Source organism: Athene noctua, chromosome 17, assembly GCF_965140245.1.
Source record: "Athene noctua chromosome 17, bAthNoc1.hap1.1, whole genome shotgun sequence".
Classification (NCBI taxonomy): Eukaryota; Metazoa; Chordata; class Aves; order Strigiformes; family Strigidae; genus Athene; species Athene noctua.
Genome location: NC_134053.1, coordinates 17,082,329 through 17,102,062, shown reverse-complemented (window position 1 = coordinate 17,102,062; position 19,734 = coordinate 17,082,329). Strand labels below are relative to the sequence as shown.

The window sequence follows — 19,734 nt, the reverse complement described above, 5'->3', positions numbered from 1 at the left end:
CAGATTGCTTAGCAGACTACTCTAGCTGTCAGAGATGTGAAATATGTGGCCTAACTGAAATTTCTGGTGAAATGTTTGTCCTGTTGGTGGCACTGGCACGTGTAGACACGCGCTGCTGCATCTCCCCTGTGAGACAGGTGGGTGCCAGTGGAAGCTCTGCAGTTCTATTGCCCTGGGCTGTGTAGGGCAGCCGGCCTGTTGGAGCACAGCGCTGTGTTCTGCCCCCTCACACGCTGGTGTTTATGTCTCAAGAAAACAAGAATTTGCCCTAGAGAGAAGTGATGCTGCGTGTTGTGCTCTTGTCCCAGCACTGAGCGGAGTGGAGACCAGAGCTGGGACTTAAGGACAGACTTAACCTGTTGCAGGGAACCCTTTATTTGCAGGACGAGGTTGTGAGACAAGACACACACCAATATGGTTAACAGTCAAGCTCCGATCTTTATTAGAAAAACAAGTCCTTAGATACTCTTGTGACAGCAAACCCGTGTGTTGCTCTGGCGCATGCTCATTTCAAAAACTCGTTCCTCTCAGCACTTTCAACAAGCGCTACTAAGCGTGCACAGCCGGTAGATACATTTCTGCTTTGTTACTCTAGGGATTCCCTTCTTATCTGTTTCTTCCCTAATGAGCAAAAGTACTTTCGCTTTTAGCCGTCGTTAATCTAGACGCCGTTAATCTTCTAACACAAGTGCGTCATTAATTTAGACATCGTTAATCTTCTAACTTGAATGCTGATGACACTTTTACATTGTCAGTGACACAGACGGTTCGTGACCCGGCATACGCACCCACAATTCCCCCTTTTCTTTTTATTAAGGCCTCCATCCTATTTACCACACAAGACAGACGACATCGCATTAAAACAGGAAGACAGCATGTCAGTAATCCCACAATGCACATTGTCTTGCAGTTACCATCAATGCCTAGACATAAATTGAGAGTGATCAGAAAGATTCACACAGCACATACCCTCAAATTCTTCACATCCATGTCCTGGTGCCAGTAACAAAAATCTATAATTGCTTTATTCTGCAAAACAGCATGCCTTACACTATCTTCATCTGTCAACAAATTACTTACTATATTAGATGTTAAGTTAAATTGTTTTTCACTCCAACAGGCTATTTTGTTCAAGGTGGATAGAGCTTTTACAACCCCTACTCCTGGGGGCTAAGAGAGATGCAGTGACAATCTCTCCAGGCCTCCACAATGCCATTTTATTAAAGGACACACCGCAATCTATAGACCACCATAAAGCACACGCGCAGCTACCTGATTGCTCATAGGCTAAAGCTACTTGTCCACGCGCCCTTTTACCCTCTACGATTGGTCCCGGTGTGGTGTCCACGAGCTGTTCTCCTGCCAGGCAAACATCTTGTTTTCCACAGTCCAGCTTCCTTATCTTTTTGCTGCGCACGCAGTTTCTCAGCCCCTTGGCCTTGCAGGTGTTCTTCACACCAGCTACAGCCCGTTGTTACAGTGAGGCCACTCGGTCTGGATCGCTCATAGTGTGCCCGTTGTTTTCCAGCCATTCAACAAATCCCTCTTTTTGTTTTTGAGCGATCCAGGCCCCTTTTATTGCTCGGTCCATCGTTCTCAAAACACTTCCACACACAGTTTAACATCATTAAAAGGATTATAATGACAATTTAAACTGTTATTCCATGTAAAACCAAATCTTTTAACTATCCAGTATTTGGTAACCTTTTAGCCGAATCATTATTAAATATTCTTCCTTCTTTAAGATGTAAACCAAACTATATCCGTCCCCAGGCCTGATCTTGCACGCTATTCCCAGCTACTGGGGGAAGAGAGCCTCTCAGCTCTAACTCCAATCAAACAGCTCTGAGATGGGTCGGCAGCAGTTGCTAAACCCAGCAATATGCCTGCTGTGCTGATTGATTTTTCCCTGCCACCTTGGCACAACTCAGCAGTTTCTTATCTATCCTACGAGGCCTGTTCTTCATCAAAGCTTAGCTGTTTGTCAGGGGCTGTGTAAGGCCGATGCCTCTCAGATCTCCCCTTTCTTGGTTTTGCAACGGCACCTGCAAGACTTGTTTGAGAGCTGTATCAGTTAAGGGTTCGACAAACTTCAAAAACATAGTGTACTTGGAATAGTTCCACAGGAGGCTAAAACAATACAGCAGTTACAATTACTAGTTAAAAGAGTAGGCTAATTTCCCTACCTCGAAATAAGGGATATGACTAAATACCACAAAATAAACAGTAAGGAAAATACGGAGTAGCACACTTACTTAATGGGGTACTAACATTCAGATCCGCAGTCGCTGGGGAACCCTGGCTGCGGCGAGGATTTAGAGTGGCCTTCCTCGCAAATCCTATGCGATGCGTCCATCCGTAGGGGAGGCATCAAAAGTCTCTGCAAGCAGGTCCGGCCTCTAAATCAACAGGCCAAAATAACCGGCACTTTTCTGTGAGCAGAAACATCTGATCTCATCCTCCTGTTGGGTTCCGCCCAGAGCCTGGCCAGCACTCCAGGGGGAAAACCAAGGGATTTTCTGATAAGGTTAAACACTTGAGTTCTTAATTCTTAATATTGCTAAACAAAGAAAGTTGAATACACACATTCTTGCAGCATTTCATCCTTATTAATAACTACATTTTGTCTAATCTACATCCTTCACTAGTGACTAGTAAACCTATATATCTCATTAAGGAGTTGCAATTACTGTCAGCATTTTCTCTTAAAAGAATTGGTAACTGTAGTGTAGTTTGTCCTGTTTCAGTAGCAAACATTACCCAGACATTCTGCTTAAATGATCAGTCGAAGAGATCGCAAACTGTCGGCACAGGGGCACCCACAGCACCCACAGCTGGATCCTGAGTGCTGGCTGCCTCTCACCCTCAGGTGGGGTTGCACACACCCTGCCCGTGACCATTGGAGACTGAGACCTGTGCAGACACCAGCATCACCTCTTCCCCAGGTTATGAAAGGAAATGGTCCTTCCCAGTTACTACTTTCCAGGTTTTTTGCTAACACCTGAGCCTTGCCCTGGACTTCTTGTTGATCTGGTATCTGTGATGAGAAGTGACGCAATATTGGTGGAACCTGTGAGACAGGGGGAATGTTTAAAAGGTTCATGACATTATTTAGCCTTATTCAGCCTTTTGTGAGGTGTAGATTGATACCTTGCATCTTCCCCCTCCCCCCCCCTTTTTTTTTTTTTTTGTTATTGTTGCAATAGATGCTTTAGCTTGATAGATGTGTGCTCCACAGTGGCCTGACCGGCCGGTGAGTGCAGAATGCCGGTCAGATGCTTGACTCCCCACTGCATGGGCCAGGATGCAAACACTGCTCCAGAAAAGGTATTAACAGACACATGTACATATTTTAACATTTCAAATGGAGCTAAGTGATTGACATCAGTTTGGCATAATTCTGAGGAGGTGAGCCCCCAAGGGTCGACACCACTTCCCTTTGAAGAGAGGGAGTCTGTCTGGTATTCAGGGCAAGTGGCAATGATGTCTTTAGCCTGATGCCTTGATAAAGAAAACTGTTTTTGTATTGCTCTGGCATTCTGGTGGGAAAAATGCATGTGTTTTTCATCCCACTGAAAGAGCAGAGCATATGGCTGACCTGGAGCCAAGACCTCTCCCCCTTTTGTTTTTGCAAAAGCGCTTTCAAGGTTTGGCGTGCTCTTTCTACGATGTCTTGTCCCATGGGGGAATGCAGTGTACCTGCGATGCTTGTCTGTTTGAGATGGTGCTAGCTGTACGGTGGAGATCTTGTTTTGCTTTCTCTGTAAGTACTCTGGGTGATGTCAGTGAAGGATCTTTTCATAAAATATCAAATAAGCTATGCAGATCATCATGAGTTAGGCCCACAACGGCTGTATCCAATTTATGGTTCCTAACAGTGTCTGTAAATCTTTTAAAGTCTTAATACCAGTTTTACGTTTAACCTGTTGCAGGACAGTGGTCTGTTCACAAATTCTTCAGCCCAGGTACTGCCTGGTGATGATATCTGTACCTTTTCAAGTGCTATTTGCAACCCCATTTGAGTGCTTGGTTAAAGCAAGAGCCTTTTCCATGATCTCCTGTGTTTCTGCTGCAATAAGGATGTCATCCATATAATGATGTACAACAGCTTGGGGGACCTGGTGGGACTTGTTAAATAACGCAGTGGTATTGTTTTGCAGGTTGTGCAGGTTCAGCTCCTGCCGGGATCGGAGAGCACGTTGCCGTTGCCCCTCCCCCACCCGCGGCCGGTCGGGCTGGAAGTTAGGCACAGACCCGGGCTAAAGTAACAAGGAATTTAATGCAACAGAGTGATAGAACAATCTGAACAACAGTAGCAATGATAATAACAATGAGCAGCAATAACAGTGAACAAGATAAAAGATATACAGAGAAATACCACTAGATGGTCAAGGAGCAAGCCCGCCGCGTGTATGGCAACCCCCAAAACCAGAAGCGAAAGTAAAAGTGCTCCACCCCTGGACCTGACGTCAGCATGGTATGAATAACCCAGCTGGAGATTCCTTCCCCATCTCTCTCTGCTGAAAAAAAAAAACCTTGACTCTATTTTAGCTAAACTAGGACACAGGTTCAGTAATATTAATAGTGGGAATAGAAAAGGCAATTTTAGGTGCATCATTCGGATGCAAGGGAATGATAAAAGAAATCAATCCTTTAGATCAATTACTACAAGATGCCAGTTTCGGGTAATCGTTGTTGGGGAGGGCATTCATGGTTGTAAAGTATTTTTATCCTCCATGGTATCATTAATGTGTCGGAGATCATGTAAAAGTCACTATTTATCACTTTTCTTTAAAATAAGAAACTTAATTGTCCCTGAATGAAATCATTAAGGTGGCACGACTTTTTCCTTGGCAAGGGCCACCGAGCCACCCACACAGGTGATTCTGCTTCCCGAGTGGGTTTCAGGGTGCGTCGTGCTACCGTGGTGATTAAGACAAATTTGATCCAATTTGAGTTCCCCATTGAGCCATACAGTCACGACCCCAAAATGTCACAGGGATTTCCAATATAAATGGGTGAATATTTGCTACCCAGGTTTTTTGGCCCCTTACATGAATGAGATCCTTGCTTTGAATTGCTACAGCATGACACCAACCCTGACAAGCATCTGAGTTACCGGAGCTAACAGCCAGTCTGCTCACGGATATTACGGTCACATCCACACCAGTATCTAAAATGCCTGCCAGCTCAACAGATTCTTTAGCTTTAGTGAGAGTACATTTTACCAGAAGGTTGACCTTGTGTCACTGTCTGAGCCCAGAATATTTAAGGGGTACCTGCCGATCCAAACCCTGAGTCATCACGGCTGCTCGGCATACTATTAGGGGGAGCCGCAGTAAAATAAGCAAACTGAGCAGTTTTTTGACCTTTTTGTTACTGAACATGGGGGTACAAGGGTCCAGGCCATAATTCTTATTTCCCCTTCTTAATCGGCATCTACGACCCCTGATAAATCAAACAACTCCCGTAAGATTGTAGATGATCTTTTGACAATATTTCCGTCAGGCAGATGGTGCAGAGGTGCCCTCCCCCCGCAGAGTATGCACCTAAATTCAAGACAACCATTAACACAGAATTTCTGCCTCCCACCAGAGGAGTATTTCACTTGAGACACTTAAAACCCTGAGCCCCAACAAACCGCAGCGCTGATGACCCAGCGGGCGGGCACTAGCACCCTGTCGTTCCTCCCCGGGCGCTTCCCCGGCGGGTCAGAGAACTCCGCCCTGCGCAGCTGCAGCTGGGCCGCATCTCACACCCGCAGAACAACCACACAGAGGAGCCCTTACACTGGTTACAGACACAACAGAAAATGACAAACATTACAAATACGAACGCACCGTTAAGAACATATAAAGCCATTGCTGCATGACAGCGTCAGCACCTTCTCTGTGACAGAACTGCCGCTGTTGGCGGGGGGGGGGGTGCTGAGAGCGCAGTGCCGGGCTCGGCCGCAGGCGGTCACTCCGTGGCAGGGGGGGCTCGGGGAGGCCCCGGGCCGCCGCCGCCAGCTCCGCGCCTGCAGGTGGGGGGGGCGCGAATGCTGAGCACAGAGATCCACAAGCTCGGTTTTCCAGATAGAGCACTGTGCCGGCGTGAATGCCCTTTTTAAAAGTGCTGGCCAATTCCATGGGACCAACTGATACCCCTGAGCCTCAGTACAGCTGTTGTAAATGAGTTTTGCAGCCCGTCCTCATCAACGGTTTTCTGTAAATCTTTAATAACAGAAAAATGCCGTCCTTCCCAACGTGGCAGATGTCCCGGCTCATAGCTTACAGGAGCAACAATCTTTCTCGCCATGGCCATTATCCCCTTGTGCCAAGGTTTCTCGCCTCACTTTTACCCATGGATCATCCCCAGCTAAGGGAGGACACAGGCCAGATTCTTTTTCAGGATTTACAGCGTCAGGGTCTAAAAGATTATCACAGTCAAAAGACCCAGCACATCAATCTTGCTCCCGGGGTTCAAAATATGCATCCTCGCCCTGTGTGTTCTCATTCTCTGTGTTAACAGCCTGGCCGCGTTCATTATTTTGTCTTTTTCTTATCTCAAAAAAAGTTCTCCATGCGCTCACTCAGTGAGCGTTTTAAGATTTCTAAGAGCGGTTTCTTCGCCTCTCATAGAGAGGATACTTAACATCAGTTTTAGGGCTGCGTCTTTTTCCATACCTGCAGGATCTCCATGCTCCGGCGTTTCCTCCTGTGCCCTTCTACTTCCCTGCCTGCAAGCTCCCAGTATCACCTTCGGTGATGCTGTGGAGTCTTCCGCAATTAAGTGATAAAGAGGAGGTCCCTGTTTGGGCGCCAGTTGTTGCAGGAACCCCCTTATTTGCAGGACGAGGCTGTGAGACAAGACACACACCAATATGGTTAACAGTCAAGCTCCAACGTTTATTAGAAAAACAAGTCCTTAGATATTCTTGTGACAGAAAATCCGTGTTGTGTTGGTTTAAGCCCTGCCAGGACCGGTGAACACGTTGCCGTTTTCCCTCCCCCACCCTCGGACACAAGTAGGTCACAAACCCCGGGTTGAGATAAGAAGAAATTTAATACAACAGTGTAATAAGCAATCTGAACAACAACAGTAGCAATGATAACAACAGTAAACAGTAATAACAGTGAACAAGACAAAAGATATACAGAGAAATACCGCAATGGATACAGACAGCCCTGTGCTCCCCGCCACCAAAGCCACAAAGGAAAAAATTCCTGCGCTCCCGCGCCCAGACCTGATGTCAGCATGGTGTGAATAACCCGGCTGGAGATCCCTTCCCCCTCACTGCTGGGGAAACTTAACCCTATCCTAGCTGAACCAGGACACATGTGTTGCTCTGGTGCATGCTCATTTCAAAAACTCGTTCCTCTCAGCACTTTCAACAAGCGCTACTAAGCGTGCACAGCCGGTAGATACATTTCTGCTTTGTTACTCTAGGGATTCCCTTCTTATCTGTTTCTTCCCTAATGAGCAAAAGTACTTTCGCTTTTAGCCGTCGTTAATCTAGACGCCGTTAATCTTCTAACACAAGTGCGTCATTAATTTAGACATCGTTAATCTTCCAACTTGAATGCTGATGACACGTTTACATTGTCAGTGACACAGACGGTTCGCAACCCGGCATATGCACCCACGAGTTTTGAGTTGAATTAAGGTTATTTTCAGTCTTCTGATCAAGCATACTTCTTGACCCGGGATTTTTAATTTATTGACCTGCCGTTAGACTTAAAATATGGGAAAAAGTTTATCCGAAAGTACTGATCATAAATCTATCCTATAACTTGCTTGTATGTTTGAAGTGTACTTCTCCAGACTTCATGATTATTGAAGAGTCAGAATCACCATGCAGCCCTTTAAAAACAGCATTATTTGCTGGATCAGCACTGAATTTTCTGCAGTTATTTGAGACTTTCACCTGGTTTTCGATGTAGGAAATTCCCATATTGCTATATGAGAGTGTCAGTGTGGGAGCCTAAGAAATTATTTCAGTCATAAAACTTAGTTTAGGAAGCACTAGCAATTTAAAAAGACTAAATTTTATTTCAGATGTACCATATTTACAGGGGTTTTAAGTTGTTGTAATGAACTAAAGAAATGTATTTTTTCTGAGACATCAAAAGTTCCCAGCGTATGAGGTTATCAGCAAATTTCAGAACTCCTCTGAGAGCAATTTTGTAATTTTCCTTCTTTCTGCAATCTCCCTCCATTTTCTAGTTGTTTGGAGATGGAATTGCAATAAACCCTTTTTGTTTTCATTCTTTTAATCAAAGTGCTTTCTTTTTAATGCTAAATTTTTATAAAGAAGTTTTTCTTTGGTGGCATACTCCCATAATTTTTGTCTGTTCATTTTTCTCTCTAGGCCTCGTAGTCCTCATAGGAGACATTCTAACCGTGCACTAGGAATCCAACAAGTTTGTTGACTTCTGTTGGTAAGAAGTGATTATTCATTTAAACTAGGATTTTTTCTTAGAAAATGTGACAAGCAATAAAGATAATAAACGTAGATATAGACTGTATAAATATAGAAATATAAATACACACTCTGACTGTACGGACGGCAGCTTTTTGCTTGTGCACACTGTAGTGCGTGCATAGGGAATACTGCTAGCATCTGGGGTTGGGATCATGAGTTTATGATCATAAGTGGATTGCATGCAACTGGATCCAGGGAAATACACATATTGTTGGTTTCATAAAGCTGTTAATTAGTGTGTGAGCTTAACATTTTTAGAGGGCTGGAGATATACATACTTAAATTCTTGTTGTATGTGAAATACTGGCTTTGTCACTTTTGAACAACTGGATTTTTTTTTAGCAAGGAATTTAACCGTCACTTAAGTCTCAAGTTACTTACTTTGATTATCATATCAATTAGATTTTAAATTAAAGCAAGCAATACAAGAGAAGACTTTCTTCATTTCTTCACTTTCTAATGAGTCTCTTACTAAATGGGCAGTGGGATCAAGTGCCCCCTGAGCAAGTTTGCTGACAACACCGAGCTGTGTGGTGCAGTGACACGCTGGAGGGAAGGGTGTGCCATCCAGAGGGACCTGGACAGGCTGGAGAAGTAGGCCCATGCAAACCTCATGAAGGTCAACAAGGCCAAGTGCAAGGTCCTGCACGTGGGTTGGGGCAATCCCAAAATCAAATTGGAGGAGACTAATTAATACATGCTTGAGGGCAGTGCTGCAATTCAGAGACATCTAGACAGGCTGGAGGACTGAGCCAGTAGGAACCTTATGAAATTCAGCAAAGACAAACTCAGAATCCTACATCTGGGAAGGAATAACCCCTTGCAGTAGGTACGGGCTGGGGGCTGGCTGGCTGGAAAGCCACTCTGCTAACTTACTATTAATCAAAGACTAATCTGTAAATTAGTCTGCCTAACGTTAGGCAAAGCTTCCACTGTTTGCTTTCATGAATACTATTAGACACACTGATTTATTTCATTTTTAAAATCATGACACTTATCCGGATCCCCCAGAAGGGTTTTTATTGCTCAGTCCTGTTCACTGTGAGGATGTCAGGTGGGCCATGGCCCCTCTGTCGCAGCGCTCTGTGTTCAGCAGTGTCTCTGAGCAGACAGTTAGGGAGAAGCAGGAATGGAGCACGGGTATATGGATCTTCAGAGCTGCATGACTGATTTGTTAGGGTTTTATCAATTTTCATTATGATCCATTAAGGGATTTTGTACTTGGTCAGCATAAAAAAAGGTGCTAACAAAATCCTGCTTCATCCACTTCAGTTGGGAGTCCCTGTACTAGGAGTGATTAGATCGTACACGTCCAAGTGTGGCTTTTGCAAGAGTTAGAGAAGAATTACAGGTGGGGTTACTGAGGCTTGTAGGTTTGAAAGGCCAAACAGTTTAAATCAGCGTGATTCACTTCAGTGGAGCCCCATGAGTTCACAGCAGATGAGGATTTGGTCCGTGTTAACGCAGTTAAGGTCACACGTTCTGCCGGTGACAGAGGGGATCAGTGACCCCAGCCCTTGTTGTCACCGTGGTTGCCACATACACATCAGAAACAGGCAGCACTGGAGACTGAAGAGCAGCCGGGCTGGAAAATGTGCAGGAAGCTTTAGCATAAAAAATAAATGGTTGACGACCCTGAAGCTGTGATTCTGGAAGAGGAATAGACCCAGGGGAGCACAGGACAAGTATTGGCAGCCTCTTTGTTTTCTCAGGCAATTAAATACATGACTTTATTTCTGAGATTAATTTGCATTTTGTAACATCTTGTTCCAGACCAGTGTGAAAGGAAACTATTTCGATATGATCAACTTTTAAAATTGCTAATAAGAGGGAAGATGTTTTGTTTGCACTTTGCCTGTTTCTCGTTTGCATTGATTTCAGCACAGGAGCTCAGAAACTGAGCTGTGGCCAAGCTCTTGAGGAAGAGCAGGTCCTGAAATATTCCACCATTACTCTGGCTACAAGTAAATGCTTTCAAAATAGTTTACTTACTTTCCTTCAGTACATCAAACTCTGTCTTGTGTAATGCCAGATGAAAAAATGTGCATCAAAAATCCATTCCATAAAAAACAAAATCTGAACATCTGTCTAATGCAGCATTGAGAGAACACTTGAGTTTCAGCAATAACTGGAGTTTAGAATTGGAAAGTATTACAAAGTGGTGTATATTTGTATATTTGACCAAGATCCAGATATCTGTACAGAATACTGTGTAGACTAGTTTTTGACTGTTCACATTATATGATAATGATGCAAATTGTATTTCTCCTAAACAAGGAGCCTGATGTAATTGAAAGCCTTCTCAGACTCTCACTTTTCCTTGATCCTTCTTCTTTACTTGACTTCTTGTTAGTACTCTTAAAACCTCATCATTTTAAGTCACAAAGGGCTTTTTCTTAGGTCCTAGACTGGCTGTAGGATCAGAGTTGTTGTCCAGTTTGATCTGGAAAGGGTCATCCCGAATGGCATAATACCATTGCAGAGGTGTCTGCTGTTTCCTTTTTCCTCTGTTGCAGCTTTGGAGATGATGCCACTAGGGATGAGGGTGTTGGATACAGAAAATGAGTGGTTTCGTAGAGGATATGTGAGGAAGTGAATTTCACTCCTTAAGGGCCACTGCTATAAAGTGGTAAGCAGAAATAATCATGTTAAATGTGAAGACTGAAAGGAAACACCTTCTATGTTGCTCATAATAGGACACGTATGGCAGTTTATATTCCCTCTGCAATGTGTGAAAAAAAATTGTGAAAGATCTTATTAATTTTTGAGGGTATTTATATCTTGAAATATATATATTATTTTTCCCTATGTTGCCAGCAGAATTGCCACTTGAAGTGCTAAACTTTGGCACTTTCACACTGCAAAATGTGCATATATATAAAATAAACTGTATATGCAAATAATATTCAATATATTAATAAAATATGGACAATATTCAAATTATTTAAACTGTCTATGCACATAAATATTCACATATGCGTGCATGCATGTATGTGTCCATGGATGTGTGTGTTTTTGGAAATGTCCTCTGACAGCTATTGCAGACCTAGAAAGAGCAGTATATTATAACCGGCTCCTGTTGTATGGCTGGGGAGTTCTGCTGCTTGGACAGGAGGAGAAATGTTGACAGTTTATTTGTGCCCTTCCTCCAAGAGGCAAGGAAGGAAGAATGGCTGAATAAATGCCATTTTGTTATCTGAGTTAGAGGCAATGTCTTCTGTTAAAGCTTGTCACCACCAGGAAAGCCAAGGCCGCATATGTTCAGTTATTAGGAATAATCTCTGTTATTATTTAGACACAGCCTTTGTATTTCCAGTGAGAGTTCCAATATGTGCTTTTTTCTCAGTTTTCTGCTTCCTTCTGCTCTCAGCTCGGAGAAACCTGTAATTGTAAAGCAGGATGGTTTGTTCTCCAGGGAGCTGACAGTTAAGGCGTGGGTAGGTGTGGGTGCGTATGCCGGGTCGCGAACCGTCTGTGTCACTGACAATGTAAAAGTGTCATCAGCATTCAAGTTAGAAGATTAACGATGTCTAAATTAATGACGCACTTGTCTTAGAAGACTAACGGCGTCTAGACTAACGACATCTAAAAGTGAAAGTATTTTTACTCATTAGGGAAGGAACACATAAGGAAGGAATCTGTAGAATAACAAAGCTGAAATTTAGCTACCAGTTGTGCACGCTTAGTAGCGCTTGTTGAAAGTGCTGAGAGGAACGAGTTTTTGAAATGAGCATGCGCCAGAGCAACACACGGGTTTGCTGTCACAAGAGTATCTAAGGACTTGTTTTTCTAATAAAGATCGGAGCTTGACTGTTAACCATATTGGTGTGTGTCTTGTCTCACAACCTCGCCCTGCAGCTAAGGGCGTTCCTGCTACAGGTAGGAAGGGGCGTAATGGGAGCAAATGTTTTGTATGAGTGTAAAATGCCTGTAGTAATTTAATGTATTTCCAGCGTACTTTGCTCACCTCCTGCAGCTGTAACACTGCATTCTGAAGTCTGTTTTCCAGCAGTTACGGTGTCTCCTTCAGACACAAGGAGAAGCCCTCCCGGTCTGTGCCTGCCCAGGCCGGGGGTGTGCGTGTCCGTACCCATTGCACGCCTGCAGCTCTGTGCTCACAACAGCAAAAACCCGACACAGCAGGTCCGGAAGTGGCCCAGGAACCAGGAGTGGTTTCTTTATTTATTTATTAATGTCATGCTGGTTTATCCCTGCCTAAACGATGTTAAAAAGAAGAGAAGTTGCTGCCGTGGGAAAAAGGCCTTTTTTTTTTTTTTTTTTTTTTTTTGACACACATTACATTTCTTCCTTGCTAGACAGTGGGAATACGGCCACTAACAGACGCACATTCATCACTCTCGCTGGGTAAAAAACTGTCAGGATAGTCGGGCCCAAAGAGTGGTGGTGAACAGAGTTAAACCCAGCTGGCGGCCGGTCACGAGTGGTGTCCCCCAGGGCTGGGTGTTGGGGCCGCTCCTGTTTAACATCTTTATTGATGATCTAGACGAGGGGATCGAGTGCCCCCTCGGTCAGTTTGCAGATGACACCCAGTTGGGTGGGAGTGTTGATCTGCTCGAGGGTGGGGAGGCTCTGCAGAGAGACCTGGTCAGGCTGGAGCCATGGGCTGAGCCCACCTGGGGGAGTTTCACTGAGGGCAAATGCCGGGGGCTGCCCTTGGGCCACAACAACCCCCAGCAGGGCTACAGGCCTGGGGAGGAGTGGCTGGAGAGCTGCCAGTCAGAGAGGGACCTGGGGGGTGATTGACAGCCAGCTGAACAGGAGCCAGCAGTGTGCCCAGGGGGCCAAGAAGGCCAGTGGCATCCTGGCTTGTGTCAGCACTGGCGTGGCCAGCAGGGACAGGGAAGGGATCTGAGCCCTGTGCTCGGCACTGGTGAAGCCGCCCCTTGCTGAGTGGGTTCAGTTTTGGGCCCCTCACCCCAAAAAGGCCATTGAATGACTCAAATGTGTCCAGAGAAGGGCGACGCAGCTGGGGCAGGGTCTGGAGCACAGGTCTGCTGGGGAGCAGCTGGGGGAACTGGGGGGGTTCAGTCTGGAGAAGAGGAGGCTGAGGGGAGACCTCCTGGCCCTCTGCAACTCCCTGCCAGGAGGGGGCAGAGAAGGGGGACAAGCCTCTTTAAGCAAATAGTAAGTGGTAGGACAAGAGGTACTGGCCTCAAATTGTGCCAGGGCAGGTTTAGACTAGATCTGAGGAAGGATTTCTTTGCAGAAGGGGTTGTTGGGCTTTGGAATGGGCTACCCAGTGCAGGGGGGGGAGTCCCCATCCCTGGAGGGGTTGAAGAGTCGGGTCAACACAGTGCTGAGGGATCTGGTGTGGTTGGGAACTGTCAATGATAGGTCAAGGTTTGGAGGACTGGATGATCTTCAAGGTCTTTTGCAACCTAGACGATTCTGTGTGATTCTGTGACCAGGGGGTGTCTGATTTCCTGACAGGCCAGGCAGTCAGAAGTCTCTGGGTGCAATGCAGGTCTATATCAATCCAACAGAGGTTGGAGTATCCGGGAGCCCAGCCCTGGGGCTCAGGCGGGGTCGTGGAGCTCCCGGTGCAAGCCAGGGCCGCCCTCGTGCTGTCCCGCTGCTCTGTCTGGGGCAGTTTAGGGGCCCCGGGAGCTCTGTCCTGCCAGGGGGTTTGTGCTGTGCCCGCTGCAGGGGCTGCAGAGCCTGGGGCAGCGGCCGTGGCCCAAGGGGCGGGTGTCCCCGTGGGGCTCTGGCGCCTGTGACATCACAGAGGAGAAGTCCCCGAGGGTGTCACCAGGGTGCCAGGCAGCAGCACCCGCTGCAGTCCGGCTCGAGCCAGCGGTGAGTGAGGGTGGCGGGGGGAAGGCTGGGCCGGCCGAGGGCCGGGGCAGAAGCTCTGGCCCCCGAGGGGGGTTTCTCCAGCGGGTGCGTGGGCACAGCCGCTGCGGGGAGCGCCTGGGGCAGGGCAGGTGCCGCCCTCGGGGCTGGGCGCAGGGGTGCCGGGGCTGCCAGCCACGGCCAGTGCCCGGGGGCTGTGGGGAGATGTCCCCGTCCCTGCAGCACTCACCACCCTCCCCCTTACTGCCTCCCAGCTCCCTCTGGCCCTCTCCCACCCGTCCCCAGGCCCCTGCATGTTCTCCCCTGCTGCTCCAGCCGCCATCTCTCTCCCACCCACTACCACTGAGCCCCTTCTCTCCCTCCTCCTCCAGACCATGGCTGTGGGCATCACCCGCGTCCTGATGGTGCTGACCGTCCTGCATCACGTGCTGAGAATGGATGACCAGAGTGACCCGGCCACACAAGACCTCCTGCAGCAGCGTGAGAAGCAGCAGCAGCAGGAGATGACCTGGCTGATGGAGCAGATGGATCAGATGGAGCAGAGGAGCCAGAAGCTGTTTGGCCTCATTCCGGTAGGCGTGCTCCACGCTGTCTACCAGTACTGGTGCTTTTGGACCTCTGCCGAAACCCTGCTCCTGCTCCTTGAGCTCTACCAGCTGCGCAGGCGGAGGAGAGCTGTCTCTGACAGCGGCAGCCAGCAGGGAAGCTGCAAGCTGTGCCAAGAAGCAGAGAGAGGAGGGGGACTGGGAGGGCAAAGCAGAGCCCTGTGACTCCCTGGGTCGAGAAAAGCCTTCGCTGCATCTGCCAAGCCCTTCCCAAGAACTCGTCTCTGATGGGGCCGCATCCAGCCTTGGGATGGGACAGCGCCTGTGAACACCTGAGCACCTCCAAGAACAACATCACCAACCGCCTGCTGCTCGTGCCCCTGAGATCACCCCTCGGGCACGTCTTCCACCAGAGCTGGGCACTGTGGGGGACCTGCCGGCGAGGCGCTGCTGCATCCCCGTGGAGCACCTGATGAACTACGCGCTGTGCTTCCTCCTCTGCCCTGTGACGAGCTGAACACAAGCTGGGTCCCCGCTTCCCACGCAGCCTCTACGTCTGCTCCCTGTTGTGATGCTCCTCCCGCTTGGAGGCGCAGGAGGGATTTACCCGATGTAAATATCCAATAAACAGGCTTGTTTTAAGAAATCCTTGATTGTCTGGGCAAGTTCGTGGTGGAATGTTATCCCTTAAAGAGGTGAAGTTTGTTCTTGAATTTACGTTTGCAGTGGTTACACTTAAGAAGTTTAGTGTCTCCTTCTTCTTCTGGTGTTGTCCAGAGCCCCTCCTCCCCGCCTCTTTTCCCACGGCCTGGACCAGCTCTGGACTTGCTTCAGAGGCTTCCGCTGAAATCAGCTGTTCCATCCCTGGGTCTGGCTTTTTCTGGCTGCCGGGCATCTGGCCGAGATCAACCCACCACAAGTGGTTCCCTTCTTTTCCTCGGGGAAAGAGCACCGAAGGTACAAACAAAAGCAATCCTGTTAGTAAGGAGCAGAGTACCAGTAGGCAAGGAACTCTGAAGTTCAGTGGTGTGCTGAAAATCTAGAAGATGTCTCTTTGTCCCCAAAATGCAAATTAATGCGTTGTGTGTGGTGATTCATGTACGTGTAGTGACTGGTGAGAAGATTTTGCCATCTCTTGGGTGCCCGCTTAAGCTCCATCTTAAGTAAGGGGAGGGTGCCCTGCAGGTCCCGAGCATCCGGGGGGAGGAGGGGGTGGCAAAGAGGCATCAGGGGGATTTGGAAAACACGCCCCTCCCCAAATTGCCAAATCCCCAGTCCCCCAGCTACTTACTGAGGCCAAGGCAGGAGCAGACCCCTTTGCACCCTGGCACTTGAGAGGAGCAGCTCCAGCTCTGCCGGACATGCAGCATCAGGGCTCTCCTGTGGTACTTCGGTGCTTGAGAACAGAGACGCTCCGGCCACCTGGGGCCAGGCAGGATCCGACATCGCGCACGATTGGAGCACAAAAACCATACAGCCGGCCCGGAGAACGCTGCTGACCGGTCATGCACCAGCCCCAAGGGCTGGCCCCTGTCGCCAGCACAGTGAAGTTGGTTGTTCACCCCATCTGCACCGGGAGATCCCACATTAAATGTCTTGGCACATGTCAGATCAGCTCTGAGAGCATCCGCTGCCTTCTGGTGATAGGTCACAATCTTTAGTCTCGTGCTAGGTTTCCACCTGCCAACGCTTCCGTGTACTTCTTGTCCTTACAAAACCGACAGCCGGTCTCTGGGTCTTGTGCTTTGTAGTCAATGATACTGTTTTGTAGTTCAGGTCATCTGCACGTCTCTCTTTCTCTCGGTCCCTCTCTGGTTTGAATAGCTGAATAATGTAACAACCTGTTCAAGACTAACCGTGTGCCTATTCCTGTACTAAAGAAGACAACGTAGGAGAGAAAGGCCGAAGCGTCTCATCAGGACACACGTAAAAATGCAGCGGGGTTGGCAGTTTCAGCTGTGTTTGGCTGTGGTGGTTGCTCTAGCCCTGGGCTAGCTCAGTGCTTCCGGCTCCAACACGCTGCACAGGTTGAGTTGCTTGCCGGGTTCCGTCCATGTGTGGCTGGCTGCAGTGTGGCTCCGCTCCTTACCCGATTCATCTGCTTTGGGAAGATTTTGAGCTGTTGCACAGGTGGGACTGAGCAGGGAAGGTGTCTGGCTTTGGGCTCTAGCATGATTTCATTAATGCAACAACACTGACTACTCTTTGGCTTATCCCTGTTGTTCAGTCCAGGCACATCAGCCTCCGAGAAGGCTTAGCCTACCTTGGCACCCTTTTGTTTTTACAGAACTGTTATGCAAGCTATTGAACGTGCTTGAATGTCCAGAAATGCACTTCTTCATGTTTCAGCTCTGGACTGAGGCCACAGACAGAGTTCTTAGCTATTTTAATGGGAAGGAAATCCTTGAGTTCTTAGTTCTATGCAGGACAGTTTCTTCTTGTCAGAGAAGAGAGGACCAGCTGGCAGGAGGCTGACCTGAGGCTGTTCCCAAGGTGGCCATGTTGCCTGAGAGCACACTCCACTTGAAGAAGGGACAGCTCGACTTTGCAAGGAAGATCAGTTTGCTTCCAGTAGTGGTTCTCCAGAGAAATCCTGATTCGTGGTGATGAGTTTTTCTCCACATTAAAGCCTGTTCATGAGTAACTGGGTATCTTACAAGGCCTTGCAGAAATTATTTCTAAAAAACGCTGCAAAACCCCTCCCAAATCTGCCCTCATCCAGAACTCAGTTTCCTGGGGGAGGATAAGGCCATTGTTTTAGTGATCAGAGCTCAGGTGTTGGAAGAACTATCAGATGCTGCCTTTTCTTGTCTTTGTAAAGCCGTTTAGCTGTGTCCTGGAAGTAACCGGCTTTTAGTGTTCTGGCTTCTTGGTTTACCCTGAACTAATTAACTCTCATCTCTTCAAACTATTCCCAGTGCAGCTGATTACCTGAAGGCCTCTCATGCCTGTGCAGCAATGGCTGCCCATCACTGATAAGGGGAAGCATTCTCCATCACGAGACGTCTGCCCAAACACAACTAGACCAAACTGCTAAGCAGTGCCGGCATATCGTACCCAATATTCTACCTTTTCTCTAGCTGCTTTTTCTTCCTTTCCGGGGGACACTGACTACAGCTCTGAATGCTGTTTTTCTATTGTATGGGCTGCAACATCTTCCCGAGAAACAAGACTCCGTGCAGGTGGCACAGCTCGGCTTGATGGCGCCCCTTTGCCCTTCAGTGGCTGATGATCCATGAGTGGCAGAAGATGACAGCCCTGCGTGGGTTCTAGGGTACAGAACACAACATCATTTTCCAAGCACGAACGGCGCCCCGGAGTTACACGTCACTGCGCTCCTCTGCACCTCTTAAGCAATGGCTTGGATGCAAAGAATGGTGAAATGAGGTGGGGTCGTAAGAGGAAGCCAAAGCCACACCCCACTATTACAGCACAGCATTTGTTGGTTCTGAGACCTTGAGAAATGCGAGGCACAAGCAAACACCAGTTACTTATTGCTAAAAGATGTAATGAAGTGGGATGTTCTTTAGAAACGAGAGAGCTGAGACCATCAAAGGAGTCTGAGTGCAGCGTGCTTACGAACACCATTCCCAGGGGTTACGTGTCTCCAGTGTCCTAGCCATGAATGTATCATCACCAGCAATTCCCCCCAAACATTCAAAAGAGTCACAGAGGAGCTATAGAAGTTCATTGTCCAGGAAGCTTTTGCTAATCTTTCTCTCTCTGATGCTAAAAGAGAAGCTGTCACCTGCCTGTGTGATGACTGGTGCCGGAATTCCAAGCCTGAGGCTCAACTTCATGTAAGAGAAGATGTTTGGCAAACACTGGCTGAAGCTGTTTGCTTGTCAGAGCAGCCTTGGGTGGTGTCCATCCAGGAGACTCAGTTCCTCTCTCCACCCAGATGGCCACAGAGAATCCCTTGCTAATCCTCTCACATTGCCCTTGGTTATTACCTGCGTGTCCAGCATTAGAGTTGTCAACACAGGCGTCTCCAGCAGCGGAATCGGTCCCTGCTAAAGCCTTGAGACGGAACCCCCAACTTGCAGAAGGGGCCCTTTCTCTGTGAACCATCCCAAAATGCAGATCTGGACAGCTGCTGCCACCAGAAGCGTGTGAAATTCATCTTTGGAGGTGAGTATTGCAGCACGGCCTGCGAATCTGCCCGTTGTTAACCTTCCACACAGCAAGCTGAGGAGACGTCCTCCAAAACGGGGGCGTACAGTGAAATTTGCGTTAAGATTCAGTGACCTTTAGGAGCAACACATCGCCATCTGTGTACTATGTCAGACATCACAGAGATCTTTGGAAACTGCTGGAGTGTTGGAAAATACTTTTTCTGAGGTGGGACATTTTTCTAATTAGATTTCGGCAATCTACTTCAGATTTGCAGTGTTGTTTACCTGCTTTGTTCTCAAGGATCTTAAACACCTCCTCAGACCTTCAGCAGACCACATCAGGGTGCTTGGGTGGTTCCCCGATGTGCATGGATCCGAGGCTCCAAACCTGTCCTCTAGCCTTACAGGACACCCATAAGAAGTCAATCGACTAATGAAGATTACACAGAGAGGAATCTGAGGGGAGAGACAAGCGGGAGGAAGTTTTTAATCTTACCTCTTCTTGCTCACATCCCGCCCTTTTGTGTCATCCAAAATTTCTGTCACAAAAGTTACTCCTCCTCTGCACTGAGCTGCGTGAAGCCGTTAGGTCTGAATGATGATCTCGCCAATACTCGACTGTTTCTGTATGCCTGTGTATCTTGGGTATGAGCACCAAATCCCTTTGCAGACAAAGTTAGTAAGCGACACCTTCGGCTCCTCTCCTGAAGATGTTTGTATCATTTTGTCACGATCTCTTGCCATTACCTGTCCAACGGAGGAGCAGTTCTGGGCTGCTTCTTGAGTCAGACTC

At 47.7% G+C, this 19,734-nt stretch overlaps 1 protein-coding gene across 1 annotated transcript in view; it reads left to right on the top strand.

The window, feature by feature from the left end:
• LOC141967607 (electroneutral sodium bicarbonate exchanger 1-like) overlaps positions 1-14,927 on the top strand; it is a 31,483-nt gene extending 16,556 nt beyond the window's left edge. Inside the window, exons 24-26 of the mRNA XM_074921565.1 lie at positions 11,838-11,904; positions 14,653-14,761; positions 14,881-14,927. Of these exons, the coding sequence (XP_074777666.1) occupies positions 11,838-11,904; positions 14,653-14,761; positions 14,881-14,927 (223 nt within the window). The remainder of the gene's footprint in view (positions 1-11,837; positions 11,905-14,652; positions 14,762-14,880) is intronic.
• Positions 14,928-19,734: the final 4,807 nt, after the last annotated feature.